Source organism: Oncorhynchus masou, chromosome 8, assembly GCF_036934945.1.
Source record: "Oncorhynchus masou masou isolate Uvic2021 chromosome 8, UVic_Omas_1.1, whole genome shotgun sequence".
NCBI lineage: Eukaryota > Metazoa > Chordata > Actinopteri > Salmoniformes > Salmonidae > Oncorhynchus > Oncorhynchus masou.
In genome coordinates this window covers 26,320,495-26,338,140 of record NC_088219.1, presented here as the reverse complement: position 1 = coordinate 26,338,140, position 17,646 = coordinate 26,320,495, and the positions used below count along the sequence as shown (strand labels likewise).

Genomic DNA, 17,646 nt, shown 5'->3' with positions numbered 1-17,646 from the left:
TTATGCAAGAATGGGCTGCCATCAGTCAGGATGTGGCTTAGAAGTTAATTGGCAGCATGCCATGGTGGATTGCAGAGGTCTTGAAAAAGAAGGGTCAACACTGCAAATATTGACTGTTTGCATCAACTTCATACTTCAGTATTCCATAGTAACATCTGACAAAAATATCTAAAGACACTGAAGCAGCAAACTTTGTGGAAATTAATATTTGTGGATTTCTCAAACTTTTGGCCATGACTGTCGACTGCTAAAGGGGATGCCCTGCAATGTTCTCTAGAGGGTACTTAAAGGCTGAAAGGCCATGCGGTTCTAGTGTTTATAAGTGCATTGACGACTTTGTACCCACAGTGACCGTATGAACAGTTGAAGTCAGAAGTTTACATACACCTTCGTCAAAAAAAAAAAATCTTCACAATTCCTGATATTTAATCCAAAAATTCCCTGTTTTAGGTCAGTTAGGATGGCCACTTTATTTTAAGAATGTGAAATGTCAGAATAATCATAGAGAGAATGATTTATTTCATCACATTCCCACTGGGTCAGAAGATTACATACACTCAATTCGTTTTTGGTAGCATTGCCTTTAAATTGGTTAAACTTGGTAAAACTTTTCGGATAGCCTTCCACAAGCTTCCCACAATAAGTTGGGTGAATTTTGGCTCATTCCTCCTGACAGAGCTAGTGTAACTGAGTCAGGTTTGTAGGCCTCCTTACTCACACACTCTTTTTCAGTTCTGCCCACAAATTGTCTATGGAATTGAGGTCAGGGCTTTGTGATGGCCACTCCAATACCTTGACTTTGTTGTCCTTAAGCCATTTTGCCACAACTTTGGAAGTATGCTTTGGGTCATTGTCCATTTGGAAGACCCATTTGTGACCAAGCTTTAACTTCTTGACTGATGTCTTGAGATGTTGCTTCAATATATCCACATACGTGTCCTTCCTCATGATGCCATCTGTTTTGTGAAGTGCACCAGTCTCTCCTGCAGCAAAGCACCCCCACAACATGAAGCTGCCACCCCCATACTTCACGGTTGGGATGGTGTTCTTTGGCTTGCAAGCCTCCCCCTTTATCCTCCAAACATAACAATGGTCATTATGGCCAAACAGTTATATTTTTGCTTTATCAGACCAGAAGACATTTCTCTAAAAGGTATGATCTTTGTCCCCATGTGCAGTTGCAAACCGTAGTCTGGCTTTTGTTATGCTGGTTTAAGAGCAGTGGCTCCTTCCTCGCTGAGCGGCCGTTCAGGTTATGTCGATATAGGACTCGTTTTACTTTGGATATAGATACATTTGTACCTGTTTCCTCCAGCATCTTCACAAAGTCCTTTGCTGTTGTTCTGGGATTGATTTGACTTATTGCACCAAAGTACGTTCATCTCTAGGAGACAGAATACATCCCCTTCCTGAGTGGTATGATGACTGTGTGGTCCCATGGTGTTTATACTTGCGTACTATTGTGTGTACAGATGAATGTGGTACCTTCAGGTGTTTGGAAATTGCTCCCAAGGATGAACCAGACTTGCAGAGCTCTAAAAATGTTTCCTGCAGTGTTGGCTGATTTCTTTTAATTTTCCCATGATGTCAAGCAAAGAGGCACTGAGTAAGAAGGTAGGCCTTGAAATACATCCACAGGTACACCTCCAATTAACTCAAATTATGTCAATTAGCCTATCAGAAGATTCTAAAGCCATGACATCATTTTCTGGAATATTCCAAGCTGTTTAAAGGCACAGTTAACTTAGTGTATGTAAACATCTGACCCACTTGAATTGTGATACAGTGAATTATAAGTGAAATAATCTGTCTGTAAAAATGACTTGTGTCATGCACAAAGTAGATGTCCTAACAGACTTGCCAAAACTATAGTTTGTTAAAAAGAAATTAGTGGCGTGGTTGAAAAAAAGTTTTAAGGACTCCAACCTAAGGTTATGTAAACTTCCGACTACAATTGTAACTATTCAGACCGTTTCCGTTTCCTTTGTTGAAGCACTTTTGGCAGAGATTGCAGCGTTGGGTCTTCTTGGGTATGACGCTACAAGCTTGGTACAACTGTATTTGGGGAGTTTCTCCCATTCTTCTCTGCAGATCCTTTCAATCTCTGTCAGGTTGTTTGGGGAGCGTTGCTGCACAGCAGGTCTCAGGTCTCTCCAGAGATGTTAGACGGGGTTCAAGTCCAAGCACAGGCTAAGCCACTCAAGGACATTCAGAGTCTTGTCTTGAAGCCACTTCTGCGTTGTCTTGACTGTGTGCTTTGGGTCGTTGTCATGTTGGAAGGTGAACCGTCGCCCCCAGTCTGAGGTCGTGAGCGCTCTGGAGCAGGTTTTCATCAAGGATGTCTCCGTACTTTGCTGCGTTAATCTTTGCCTCGATCCTGACTAGTCCCCCAGTCCCTGCCCCTGACAAACCCATCCACAGTAAGGTCCTGCCATCACCATGCTTCACCGTAGGGATGGTGCCTGGTTTCCTCCAGACATGACGCTTGGCATGCAGGCCAAAGAGTTCAATCTTGGTTTCATCAGAACAGAGAATCTTGTTTCTCATCATCTGAGTGTATGTAGGTGCCTTTTGGCAAACTCCAATCTGGCTGTCATGTGCCATTTACTGAGTAACGGCTTCAGTTTGGCCACTCTACCATGAAGGCATAATTGGTGGAGTGCGGCCAGCTCCAGGAAGAGTCTTGATGGTTGCAAACTTCTTTCGTTTAAGAATTATGGAGGCCACTGTGTTCTTTGGGACCTTCAATGCTGCAGAAATGTTTTGGTACCCTTACCCTGTCTCGGAACTCTCCTGTCTCGGACTTCATGGCTTGGTGTTTGCTCTGAAATGCACTGCCAACTGTGGGACCTTATATAGACAGCTGTGTCCCTTCCCAAATCATGTCAAATCAAGTTAATTTACCACAGGAGGACTCAAATCAAGAAACATCTCAAGGATGATCAATGGAAACAGGATGCACCTGAGCTCAATTTCGAGTCTCATAGCAAAGGGTCTGAATACTTATGTAAATAAGGTATTTCTGTTTTTTATTTGTAATAAATTTGCAAACATTTAAATTTTTTATTTTTTTAATGATTTGTGTTTATGGGGTATTGTGTGTAGAACCATTTTAGAATGAGGCATTAACATAACAAAATGTGGAAAGGGTGAAGGGGTCTGAATACTTAGTTATTAATAATTATTGTTACTCATTGTGTATTTATTCCTTGTGTTATTATGTTTCTATTATTTCTCTTTTTTAAATCTCTGCTTTGTACAGAAGGGCCGGTAAGTGAGCATTTCACTGTTAGTCTACACCTTTTGTTGACGAAACACGTGACAAATAACATTTCATTTGATTTGTTGTTGATCTAACAACCAGGGGATGATCAATATCTCTAAGAGAAGAGGTAAACAATCAAAGAGGAAGGGGGATGTGGGTGCTTATTGCCATTCAAAGGATAGGGGGCTTTTAGGTTCCCCTTCAGGCTCTGAGACTGGGCCTCATGCCCTTACCTGTGGAGACCCAAGGCTGACTGATGGTCTGCCAGGGGGGGATCGTAGATCGGGCGGATTGCGAGCATATAAACGGTAGTGTTTATGTACTGAGGACTAGGCCGACTCGGCCACTGTCCAAGCATTTCAAAGAGAGTCAGTCCATCTCAGTCCATCACTGCTGCTGCTCTTGACCTTGCCAGGGAGAGAAGGTTTTCTGTCTGGTTCGATTTGAGTAAAAGACAGATTTGAGGATTGAGAATTGAAAAGGGAGATAGGTGTTGATGGTTCGTGCAGATGTGAGATCAGATCAGGGTGGTGCTACAGCTTGCTCTCACTAAGCCTCCAAAAGAACAAGATGAGACGGATAAAAGAATGGAGTAGTACAGCAGAAGATATGGGAGTATACAGTGCCAGTCAAAAGTTTTGACACACCTACCTATTCAAGGGTTTTTCTTTATTTTTAATATTTTCTACATTTTTGAATAATAGTGAAGACATCACAACTATGAAATAACACATATGGAATCATGTAGTAACCAAAATACTGTTAAACAAAGCAACATACATTTTATATTCTTCAAATTAGCCACCCGTTGCCTTGATGGCAGCTTTGTACACTCTTGGCATTCTCTCAACCAGCTTCATGAGGAATGCTTTGCCAACAGTCTTGAAGGAGTTCCCACATATGCTGAGCACTTGTTGGCTGCTTTTCCTTCATTCTGAGGTCTAACTCATCCCAAACCATCTCAATTGGGTTGTGGACATGTCATTTGATGCAGCACTCCATCACTCTCCTTCTTGGTCAAATAGCCATTACACAGCCTGGAGGTGTGTTTTGGGCCATTGTCCTATTGAAAAACAAATGATAGTCCCACTAAGTGCAAACCAGATGGGATGGCGTATCGCTGCAAAATGCTGTGGAAGCCATGCTGGTTAAGCGTGCCTTGAAATCTAAATAAATAATAGACAGTGTCACCAGCAAAGCACGTCCACACAATCACAACTCCTCGTCCATGCTTCACGGGTGGAACCACACTTACGGAGATCATCCGTTCACCTACTCTGCATCTCACAAAGACACAGCGGCTGGAACCAAAAATCTAAAATTTGGACTCATTAGACCGAAGGACATATTTCCACTGGTCTAATGTCCATTGCTCGTGTTTCTTGGCCCAAACAAGTCTCTTCTTGTCATTGGTCTCTGATAGTTGTTTCTTTGCAGCAATTCGACCATGTAGGCCTGATTCACACAGTCTCCTCTGAACAGTTGATGTTGAGATGTATCTGTTACTTTAACTCTGTGAAGCATTTATTTGGGCTGCAATTTCTTAGGCTGGTAATTCTAATGAACGTATCCTCTCCAGCAATTCTAGGTCTTCCTTTCCTGTGGCGGGCCTTATGAGAGCCAGTTTCATCATAGCGCTTGATGGTTTTGCGACTGCACGTGAAGAAACTTTCAAGGTTCTTGCAATTTTACGGACTGTCTGACCTTCATGTCTTAAAGTAATGATGGACTGCTATTTGTCTTTGATTATTTGAGCTGTTCTTGCCATAATATGGACTTGGTCTTTTACCAAATAGGGCTATCTTCTGTATAACCACCCTACCTTGTCACAACACAACTGATTAGCTCAAAGGCATTAAGGAAAGAAATCTACAAATTAACTTTTAACAAGGCACACCTATTAATTGAAATACATTCCAGGTGACTAACTCATGAAGCTGGTTGAGAGAATGCCAGGAGTGTGAAAAGATGCTCATCAAGGCAAAGGGTGGCTTCTTTGAAGAATATAAAATATATTTTGATTTGTTTAACACTTTTTTGCTTACTAGAAAAACCCTGGAATGAGTAGGTGTGTCCAAACATTTGAATGGTACTGTATGTCAACAGGGAACATAGGAATAGGATCATACATATTAGGGAGTTGTGGAAGGTTATGCTTAAGATAATGTATATAAAAAATTCCAAGGTGCGGGTCAGGTGTCTAGAAGATCATTGCCTTTTTGAGTTTTTAACCCAAGGTACAATCCATCCAATCCTACCTTAATACCTCCTCAATATCTCAAGTCGTTCCAAGCCTAACAAATCCTTTTGACATGACTGATTTTATCTGTATCAAACAACCTGATGTGGATGTTGCTTCACCTGACCAACCCAATACCGCCTAAAGCCCATTGACTTTCATATCTTGCCGATGTAGGTATATTTTTTAATGCAAAAACCATTTAGTTTCCAATGGATTTAACTACTGGAGGGACACATACCTGCTTCAAAACTTCAGATATATGAGGTATTAAACCGACTCCAGTTTTGAAGAGCACTCAATTCACTTGGCAGGTGTATGAAAGCTGGGGTGTGGCCCAGATCGGAGCGGTCTGCTTTTGATCAACCGGTGCTTCTCTGTGGAAGTCTCATCTGTGGTTTAAAGCCTCCAGGTGACCAGGGACTGGGGCTCTTTATATCTATCCCGGTTCTGTTTTTAAAATAAAACAACTTTTTCTTCCCCTAGAATGGACTTCAATGCAAGGTCTTGAAACCAAACGATTCGCCATGGGTATAGAGGATATGAATTTCCATGGATGGAATTGGACGTTGTGAAAAAACAATACTAGTCCAGATTTGCGTAGCCATCTGAACTCGCTGACACTTGTTGTCTTTCCCCTAAGTAGGTTAGGTTATCACTGGCCGGGCAGACAGTCTCCTCTTCCCAAGTCTTGGAGAGAATAATTCCTAATTTTAACAAGTCCCCATTATTCCATAAATCCCCCTCTCTGACCACGTCCAACTTTGTATCAGCACGGTAGATCCCCCAGTTTGGAGAACAATGGAGGGTTTGATTCCATCCTTCCTGTAAAACTGGGAGCCACTCAAAAGGTTGTTTTGATGGTTTATTATAGACGACCCTGAAGTTTCCAATAGAGAGAACCTAAGCAATGCCATGCCAACGCTTCTCTCCCCTTCTCACCTTGATTACACACACCAAGATGATATCTGGGAATCCAAGACTCCCTCAACAATGAAATCCTTTGTTGTGATTGCAACATGTGTTTCAGGGAACACACACACACACACACACACACGCACACGCACACGCACACACACACACACAATAAAAGTCAGGGCTTTTTAACTACAGACAAATCAATGTCAGTCCAACTTTTCTTGGCTTTCTGGAGGAATTTGGAGAGTTTGAGAGAGAGAGTTGGAGAGAGAGAGAGAGTTGGAGAGAGAGAGATGAGAGACAATAACAGTGAAAGAGACACTATAGACTAAGAAAACAGAGAAGGAGAGAGACATTGAGATAGAAGTTAAAGAGGTAAATAGAAAGAAAGATATGGTTCACATTCTCATCTGTGTATCCTGGACTGCTCTGACGCAGAGGTGAGTCACACAAACACCATCTGCCCTGTTCCTACCACACCCCTGCCAGAATGCCTATCTGTGCCCGTTCCGGCTTTTGGGCCCGGCTCATCAGCTCTCCTCCTCTCCTCCTCCCAGGTGTGAATGCTCACCTGTCCGCGTCGCCCGATGACTAAAGCTGGCTATTTCCACCAACGCACCTCATCTCTTCTCCTTTATTAAATCCCTATCACCCAAAGCTCTGACTCATTACCCCAGACTTACACACTTAGGGGTCAGCGTTAATGATGGCCCCTGTCACATAGCCTAGCCTCATCCTCTCATCCTGTCCTGTCTTCCTCCTCCCACACACCACCTACCTCCTTTCCCCCCGTTCTTCCCTCCGGTTCACCCGCCAAGTGTCTAACCTTGTCTGTGAGAGCAGGCCTCCGCAGATCAGCAGAGCAAACAGATAGATAATGTGGCTCGTCACTGGTAAATAAGCTCATTAATGTCCCTTTGGCTTTGTCATAGGATAAACAATTGTCAATAACTGGATGTAGGTTGGACTAAAGTGAAATATACTAGCGGCCTACCTACCTGTGTAGATCTCTGCCTCTGAGGGGTCCTCCACCCGCTTATGCTGGATGATGTAATCAGACACCTTGTAGCCAATCAGGGGCTCCACATCCAGCCACTCCAGGGCCACCATGGTGCTGGAGGGCTCTAGGTGAGGGGCCAGTCTGAGCCTGACACAGACAGAGAGAGGAAGGAGGTGGGTCACTTTGATTCAATAAAAATATTTGAAGTAAACAGCACTGAGGACAAGTTTCCCGGGAACATTAAGCTTACTCCTGAGAATCTCAGTTAAAAGTGTTTTTAGTCCAGGACTAGGCTTACTTTGTGTCGGGGAAAGCAACCCTAGAGTCTGTTAATAAAATGCTGAGACCAGATATAGGGAGCAAGTTGGAATCATCAATGCATCCATTCGACAAATCATACAAGCAAGTAGGTCCATTCAATTTAATGTGGAAATCCACCGGAGAGCCATTGCTCATCCAATGCCTTGTATCTCTCTCCAAAGGTTCTGATGGTTTCAATAGCTGGGGTGTATGATGACTCAAAACAGAGCTGGGTTAAGAGAACAAGATTCACTGTTATTTCTTGAGAGTGAGTACCGGGGTGTTTGGACTGGCCTAAAGTAATTAAAGGTTGGTCCCAGCCCTAGGGATGGTTGTTACAACTCGAACAGTTCTCCCCCGGCTTGGATAGATGGGAGGTAGGCTCTGACTTACACAGGCTGCCTCAGGGGACTGCAGTTGGGAAGGCCGTCTTTGCTGAAGGCACTCAGGTCACAGCGACACCAGTTGTCGATGACATCTCCCTTGCCTGCACACCAGTATGAGCTCATTGTGGCTCTCTTGAAGGCCTGTGAAAGGTAACAGGTGAGACAAATGCAATTATCTTCCGTACATCACCCTTCTGTGACACCCTGAGTTATCCAGGCTTCTAGATGTCTGTTGCTACCTCTATGCATGTCCCCCGACCCCCCCCCCACCGATGTCTGCCCCGGAATCATCACACAGTCACACACTGGGGGCTCACAGGTTTTGTCACCTCTGCCACCGGAAGAGTCGCGGCGGCGAGGGTCTGATGATACGTGAGTGAGTAGCCTTGGAGCCATGTCATGTTCCTGTCTTGTTTTAATTGGGAATGGTGACACATAAAGATCAGTGTGTGTGTGTGTGTGTGTGTGTGTGTGTGTGTGTGTGTGTGTGTGTGTGTGTGTGTGTGTGTGTGTGTGTGTGTGTGTGTGTGTGTGTGATAGAGAGAGAGAGCAAGTTAAACAGAGAAAGAATATTACTTCTCTAAGAGGTCAAAAGGTCAAAAAGATATGCATTTCCTCAATCTCATTAAACCGAAACATTGTCAAGATCATGAGTGTGTACCACTTCAACTCAAACTAATTGGCAGGTAGCCTAGTTGTTAGAGTGTTAGGCCAGTAACCGAAAGGTTGCTGGATTGAATCCCTGAGCTGACAAGGTACAAATCTATCATTCTGCCCCCTGAGCAAGGCAGGGGCCTGTTCACTGGGCGCTGTTGATTTAAGGCAGCCCCCTGCATCTCTCTGATTCAGAGAGGTTGGGTAAAATGCAGAAGACACATTTCAGTTGAAGACATTCAGTTGTACAACTGACTAGGTATCTTCCTTTCCTTTTTAAATTATTCTTTTTCATCAGGCCAACCAAATGTCAATATTACCGTTAAAGTGATCAAATAAGGTGACGTCAGTGCTTTGGCAAAGGAGAGTTCAGGGGAGTTCGCAGGCACATTGGCTCTCTGTCACAACGGCCAATCAATGGAGCACTTAGTTATTTATGTAAGCAATTGGTTGACAGCGCCGACCCGCGCAGACTGCTGAGGGACACGCTTGATCGCGGTCATCAAACACCTGCACAGAGACCCCAGAAAACATCCAGAAACCAGTCATCCAGAGGAGAGGACACCAAATGTGTCTTAAAGTCATTGTCAGTTTTGTTTTTCAAATTAGTTTTGGACTACTGACTGTCCAAACATCTGTCCTTGAGCTGTTATGGTCTATTAATGTTCTGTATTATGTCATATTTCATGTTTTGAGAGGACCCTAAGAAGAGTAGTTGCTGCTTTCGCAACAGGTAATGGGGATCCTAATTAAATACCAAACAGCAAGTTACAAGTGACCAAATCGGATTTGTGTGTGTTCAGACAGCAGTCATTTGCTGACATGGCTAAGCTAGTTGTCATAGTAACCACGCGTGTGTGCACAGTGGTATAGGCTTATCGGTGGTGATCGTGCTTCCTATCACTCAGAAGTTATGTAGCAAGCTAAGGTGACAACAATGTCTGCCATGGGTGTTTCCCAGTTGCTTAGAATGTTCAAAATCATAGTGTAAGAAGACCTTTAAAGCCTTAAAGGATAAGATGATCCAACCTTCAAAAATATAATGTTTGGATATGCGAAATAAAGGTATAAAAACCACTTGAGGGCAAATAAATCAGATTTGACAATTCAGACACAAGTCACATGGCCAAGAATCAGATTTGTATCAGACTTCAAACCACCTAGGTGATTTGAAATGTGGCTTGAAATATCAGATTCCATGACCTACAACAGTGACAATGACAGGGGTAAGTCAACAGATGAGAAGTTCTTTCCCAGAGCAGAGATGGTCAAGTCCAAACTCATCCACAGCTTCTATTTGCTCGACCAGATACAGGAGGAGCAGAGAGGAATCCCCAAATACTGCAACTAGGATGTTTTAGGTCAAATCAGCTTCCTGGTCTGAATGAGCCTGACCTCAGACAAGGAGAACTACACCAGTCTAATGGGGAAGAACACACACCAGCTGGTGTGCTTTAAGATCTCGCCCAGAGGGGCAGCACCATCACCATGGACCGCCGTCGCCAGGGACGACTGGTTTCTAGACAATGTTATCCTCCTCGCAATCTCCAAAATACAACAGCCACAAGACAACTTTGTTTGCCCGTCGTAAAGGACCACTCACCGAAACTGATATAGCTAGCTAACCACCTCCTTTTGCACGTGGGAAAAACATTGTGTACAGAGACTAGCTAGCTAGCTGGGATTTTCTACAAGGAATCAGCCTCCCCCAAAAAACTTGGCCTGTCTCCTCCTGTCTGGCACAGGTACCCCCGCCACACTCCCCCCCTCTCTCCCGAGATTTCACTGGCCTCCAGCACACATGCATTTACACACACAGGCAGACTTTTTAGGTAGGCTAATTAACTTGTGAAGCTTATTATGTGAGCTTACTCAGAAACACTTTAATTAACTAGTATAGGCCTACTATTTATTTATTGTATTACTGCGGATGAAATATGCATGTACACCATGGCACATCTACTGTCGCTAGCCTCAATTCTGACTTGTGTTCTGATATTTGTTTCACTGATTTCTGCTCTTGTAAAAACCTGGGATTTCGGCACATTAACACTAGAAGCTTATTACCTAAAATTGAAAGTGTGGGTTCACAGCTCCAATCCAGATGTGTTGGTCATTGCTGAGATGTGGTTAAGAAAGAGTGTTTAAAACACTGCTGTTAACCTTTCTGGTTATAACCTTTTTTTCTGGCATGACAGATATTCCAAAGGTGGTGGAGTGGCAATCTTTACCAAGGAACACCTTCAGTGCTCGGTTGTCTCCGCCAAGTCTGTCCCCAAACAATTTGATTTGCTGGTTTTAAGCATTAAACTTTCAAATTACTCTTTGTTGACTGTTGCACCAGCCTGTACCCTACCTGCCCGAAGCTCTCTCCTGGCCCCTTATACTAACTCTGAATTTGTCCTGCTCGGTGACCAAAACCGGGACATGATTAAACGACCTGACCAAGTCCTAAAGCAACGGGACTCCCTAAATCTTTCTCAGATTTGTCACACCCTGACCATAGTTTGCTTTGTATGTTTCTATGTTTTGTTTGGTCAGGGTGTGATCTGAGTGGGCATTCTATGTTGTGTGTCTAGTTTGTCTGTTTCTGTGTTTGGCCTGATATGGTTCTCAATCAGAGGCAGGTGTTAGTCATTGTCTCTGATTGGGAACCATATTTAGGTAGCCTGTTTGGTGTTGGGTTTTGTGGGTGATTGTCCTTATTCTGTCTCTTACTTTGCACCAGTATTAGGCTGTTTCGGTTATCGTGTTACGTTTTTGTATTTGATTCGTGTTTACTTTATTTCATTAAACATGGATCGCAATAGCCACGCTGCATTTTGGTCTGACTCTCCTTCACATACAGAAAACCGTTACCAGATTATTACCAAACACCCAGAAAAGGCTACTCTCCTTGATGTTATCCTCACAAATAATCTGGTGTTTTCTGTAATGACTTTAGTGATCACTGTTTTACAGCCTGTGTTCGTAATGGCTGCTCAGTGAAACGACCTGTCCAGAAATGTCATAGATGCTTGCTAAAAAACTTTCATGAACAAGTCTTCCTTCATGACCTGGCCTCTGTACATTTGGAAAGAATCAGCTTGATCCCCCTCTGTCGAAGATGCTTGGACTTTCTTTTTTAATATTTTCAGTGGTATTGTTAACAAACACGCCCCCATAAAGAAAATTGAGAATTAAAAACAGGTTCAGCCCCTTGTTCCACCGTGATCTGGCAGAGTTACTCCAACTCAATGATTTCATTTGGCGAAAGGCTCGGCACACGCATACTCAGGCTGACTGGTTCTCGTTCAGGCAAATGAGAAATAAGTGCACTCAGGCTATCCGGAAGGCAAAAGCTAGTTATTTTCAGGAGCAGAATTATCTCTCTGTGGGTCTAACCCCAAAAAGTTCGGGAAAATGGTTAAAGACCTGGAGAATAATCCCTCCTCCTCACAGATGCCCATATCCCCAAATGGTGATGATGTGATTGTTACTGACAAGGAGCACATCACTGAGCTCTTTAATCACCACTTCATTAAGTCAGGATTCCTATTTGACTCAGCCATGCCTCTTACATTTCCTCATCTCCCACCCATCCCTTCTAATGTGACTAGCCCCAATGCTCCTCCCTCTTTTTCCCCTGCCCCGCTACAAAGTTTATCCCTGCAGGCAGTCACTGAGTCTGAGGTGCTAAAGGAGCTCCTTAAACTTGACCCCAAAAAAACATCTGGGTCAGATGGTTTAGATCCTTTCCTCTATAAGGTTGCAGCCCCTATCATCACCAAGCCTATATCTCTGACCTTTTTACCTGTCTCTCCTCTCTGGGGAGGTTCCCATTGTTTGGAAGGAAGCCATGGTGCATCTATTATTTAAAGCTGACCCTACCTGTTATAGACCAATTTCTATTTTGCCCAGTTTATAAAAAGTGTTGGAAAAACTTGTTCATAATCAACTGACTGGCTTTCTTGAAGTCTATAGAATTCTCTCTGGAATGCACTCTGGTTTCCGCTCAGGTTATGGATGTGTCACTGCAATCTTAAAGGTCCTCAAGATGTCACCATTGCCCTTGATTCTAAGTAATGCTTTGCTGCTATTTTTATTGACTTGGCCAAAGCTTTTGATACGGTAGACCATTCCATTCTTATGGTCTGGCTAAGGAGTATTGTCTCTGAGGGGTCTTTGGTCTGGTTTGCTAACTACATCTCTCAAAGAGTGCAGTGTATAAAGTCAGAACATCTGCTGTCTCAGCCACAAAGTTTACACTGCCTGTCACCAAGGGAGAACCCCAATGCTCGATCCTAGGCACCACGCTCTTCCCAATTTACATCAACAACATAGCTCAGGCAGTAGGAAACTCTCTCATCCATCTGTATGTAGATGATACTGTCTTATACTCAGCTGGCCCCTCCCCAGAGTTTGTGTTAAACGCTCTACAACAATGCTTTCTTAGTGTCAAACAAGCTTTCTCTGCCCTTAACCTTGTTCTGAACACCTCCAAAACAAAGGTAATGTGGTTTGGTAAGAAGAATGCCCCTCTCCCCACAGTTGTGATTACTACCGCTGAGGGTTTAAGAGCTTGAGGTAGTCACCTCATACAAGTACTTAGGAATATGGCTAGACAGTACACTGTCCTTCTCTCAGCACATATCAAAGCTGCAGGCTCAGGTTAAATCTAAACTTGGTTTCCTCTATCGTAATCACTCCTCTTTCACCCAAATTAACCCTGATTCAGATGACCATCCTACCCATGCTAGATTACAGAGACTTAATTTATAGATTGGAAGGTAAGGGTGCTCTCGAGCGGCTAGATATTCTTTAACGTTTGGCCATCAGATTGGCCACCAATGTCCCTTATAGGACACATCACTGCCCTCTAAAACTCCTCTGTAAACTGGTCATCTCTGTATACCAGTCACAAGACCCACTGGTTGATGATTATTTATAAAAAACCCTTAAGCCCCCTTAAGCCTTACTCCCCCCCCCCCCACCTATCTGAGATACCTACTGCAGCCTCCACATACAACACCCGTTCTGCCAGTCACATTCTGTCTGTTAAAGGACCCTAAAGCAAATGCATGCCTGGGTCGCTACTCTTTTCAGTTCTCTGCAGCAAGTGACTGGAACGAGCTGCAAAAAAACATTCAAATGACTGTTTTATCTCCATATCTTCATTCAAAGACTCAATCATGGACACTCTTACTGACAGTTGTGGCTGCTTCGTGTGATGCAATGCATTACCTTCTGTGCCCAAAAATGTTTGTGCCATCGTTTGTGCTCCTACCATATTGTGCTGCTGACATTTTGAGTTTCTACCATGTTGTTGTCATGTGGTGTTGCTACCATGCTGTGTTGTCATGTGTTGCTGCCATGCTATGTTGTTGTCTTAGGTCTCTCTTTATGTAGTGTTGTGGTGTCTCTCTTGTTGTGATGTGTGTTTTGTCCTATATACAGTTGAAGTCGGAAGTTTACATACACTTGGGTTGGAGTCATTAAAACTTGTTTTTCAACGGCTCCACAAATTTCTTGTTAACAAACTATAGTTTTGGCAAGTTGGTTGGGACATCTACTTTGTGCGTGACACAAGTAATTTTTCCAACAATTGATTACAGACAGATTGTTTCACTAATAATTCACTGTATCACAATTCAAGTGGGTAAGACATTTACATACACTAAGTTGACTATGCCTTTAAACAGCTTGGAAAAGTCCAGAAAATTATGTCATGGCTTTAGAAGCTTCTGATAGGTAAATTGACATTATTTGAGTTAATTGGAGGTGTACCTGTGGATGTATTTCAAGGCCTACCTTCAAACTCAGTGCCTCTTTGCTTGACATCATGGGAAAATTAAAAGAAATCAGCCAACACCGCAGGAAACAAGTCTGCAAGTCTGGTTCATCCTTGGGAGCAATTTCCAAACGCCTGAAGGTACCACGTTCATCTGTACACACAATGGTACGCAAGTATGAACACCATTGGACCACAAAGCTGTCATACCGCTTAGGAAGGAGACGCGTTCTGTCTCCTAGAGATGAAGGTACTTTGGTGCGAAAAGTGCAAATCAATCCCAGAACAACAGCAAAGGACCTTGTGAAGATGCTGGAGGAAACAGGTACAAACGTATCTATATCCACAGTAAAACGAGTCCTATATCAACATAACCAGAAAGGCCGCTCAGCAAGGAAGAAGCCACTGCTCCAAAACCGCCATAAAAAAAAACCTGACAGCAGTTTGCAACTGCACATGGGGACAAAGATCTGGGTGGGCATTCTATGTTGTCTATTTCTTTGTTTTTGGCCGAGTATGGTTCCCAATCAGTTGGGAACCAGTTGTCTCTGATTGGGGATCATATTTAGGCAGCCCATTTTCCCACTTTCTGTTGTGGGATCTTGTCTTTGTTTGTTGCAAGCTTTGCAAGCTTTTTGTTCGTTGAGTTCTTTATTGTTTTCTTTGGTGGAACATTTTAATAAAGAAATAAATAAAGAAATAAAGAAATGTATGCCTACCACGCTGCACCTTGGTCTCATTCGAACGACGGACGTTACAGGAGGCTTGCAGGCTGAAGAACACCATCCCAATCGTAAAACACGGGGGTGGCAGCATCATGTTGTGGGGGTGCTTTGCTGCAGGAGAGACTGGTGCACTTCACCAAAAGGATGGCATCATGAGGACGGAAAATGACGTGGATATACTGAAGCAACATCTCAAGACATCAGTCAGGAACTTAAAGCTTGGTCAAATGGACAATGACCCCAAGTGCACTTCCAAAGTTGTGGCAAAATGGCTTAAGGACAACAAAGTCAAGGTATTGGAGTGGCCATCATAAAGCTCTGACCTCAATCTCATAGAACATTTGTGGGCAGAACTGAAAAAGCGTGTGCGAGCAAGGAGGCCTACAAACCTGACTCACTTACACCAGGTCTGTCAGGAGGAATGGGCTAAAATTCACCCAACTTATTGTGGGAAGGTTGTGGAAGGCTACCGAAAAGTTTTACCCAAGTTAAACAATTTAAAGGCAATGCTACCAAATACTCATTGAGTGTATGTAAACTTCTGACCCACTGGGAATGTGATGAAGGAAATAAAAGCTGAAATAAATCATTCTCTCTACTATTATTCTGACATTTCACATTCTTAAAATAAAGTGGTGATCATAACTGACCTAAAACAGGGATTTTTTACTAGGATTAAATGCCAGTAATTGTGAAAAACTGAGTTTAAATGTATTTGGCTCAGGTGTATATAAACTTCCAACTTCAACCCATTTTTTTTTTTTATCTCAGCCACCGTCCTCGCAGGAGAACCTTTGGTAGGCCATCATTGTGAATAAGAATTTGCTCTTAACTGACTTGCCTAGTTAAATAAAGGATAAATAAATAGGCTTTTCAGACTGCAGGAAAAATAACAGATTTGAATCGGATATGCAAATAAATAGGATTTCTGCCTAAGAGCTTTGCACACCTGGAATGTACAATACTTGCCCATTATTCAAAAATGATTCAAGCGCTGTTGATCATTGCTAGATGATTTTCAATTCTTGCCATAGATTTTCATGCCAATTTAAGTCAAAACTGTAACAAAGCCACTCAGGAACATTCAATGTCATCTTAGTAAGAAACTTCAGTGTATATTTGGCCTTATTTTTAAGATAATTATCCTGCTGAAATGTCAATTTATCTCTCAGTGTCTGATGGAAAGCAGACTGAACCAAGTTTTCCTCTAGAATTTACCCTGTGCTTGGCTCTATTCCGTTTCTTTTATCCTAAAAAACTCCCAAGTCCTTGCAGATGACAAGCATACACAGAACATGATGCAGCCACCACCATGCTTGAAAATATGAAGAGTGGTACTCAGTGATGTGTTGATTTGGATTTGCCCCAAACATAAAGTTAATAGCTTTGCCACAATTTTTGCAGTATTACTTCAGTGCCTTATTGCAAGCAGGATGCATGTTTTGGAATATTTATAATACGTACAGGCTTCCTTCTTTTCACTCTGTGAATTAGGTTAGTATTGTGTAACAACTACAATGTTGTTGATCTGGTTTTGTTCTACCAATAGGTGCCCTTCTTTGCGTGGCATTGGAAAACCTCCCTGGTTCAGTATTTGAGATGGCGATTGAGATGAAATCAAGGCAGCCCGAGTAGTTGTTCTGAAAAGCTCTCTATATATAGAGAGACAGACACAGAGAGTGGAATGCCTCCAGAAGCCGTTGTTGCCATCCCCCGAAACAGTGGTTGCATCGTTAGTGCTAAAATCCCAGACAGTCCTTCATGGGAACTGACTTCTCAAGCCCTCACTCACTCAGTGCTGTGTATACAGCTCTGGAACGTGCAGCAGCAAGACAGACCGTGCAGCAAGAAAGAGGCCGACAGAAAGAGAGGAGCAGAGAGGAAAAGAGAAAAGGAGAGGAGATGGAGAGAGAAACAGAGAGGCAGAGAGAAACAAAAAAAGGTGTGTGTATTCTAATAATTACTTTAATTGTGTTAATAATAACTATTTGTATACCACTTTTCAATACAAGTTACAAAGTGCTTCACATCATAAAACCCTGAAACGTAGTGCGATGTACAGTAAGGGAGCACTGGGCTGGGATGCCTCCCTCCCTCCAGTGAGGGCCCCCCTGCTAGGCGATAGGATCAACAGGCCTCCAGCAGTCAGTCAGGTCTTTCCCCTTATTTACCCTCCAACACTACCCCCTCTAAATGAGCCTGCTGAATGAGCCCCTATTAGTGGGAAGCCCACTCAGCCTAGCCAACACTGCAATCCACAAATAATGACTTTCCTGAGAGAGACAGGCAAGGCAGGGGGAAAAAATGTGGAAGAAAGTGATTGCATTTCTTGAGATTATGAGATCCCCCGCCAACCATGTGGCTAAATGTTGGCTGAACAATAGAAAGA

At 43.1% G+C, this 17,646-nt stretch overlaps 1 protein-coding gene across 2 annotated transcripts in view; it reads right to left on the bottom strand.

The window, feature by feature from the left end:
- The window catches only part of LOC135544450 (astrotactin-2-like), a 501,862-nt gene that overhangs the window by 78,827 nt on the left and 405,389 nt on the right, over positions 1–17,646 (bottom strand). For both annotated transcript variants that reach the window (XM_064972062.1, XM_064972063.1), the window contains 2 exons: positions 8,116–8,249; positions 7,421–7,569 (listed from right to left, as the gene is read on the bottom strand). In XM_064972062.1, the coding sequence (XP_064828134.1) occupies positions 7,421–7,569; positions 8,116–8,249 (283 nt within the window). The remainder of the gene's footprint in view (positions 1–7,420; positions 7,570–8,115; positions 8,250–17,646) is intronic.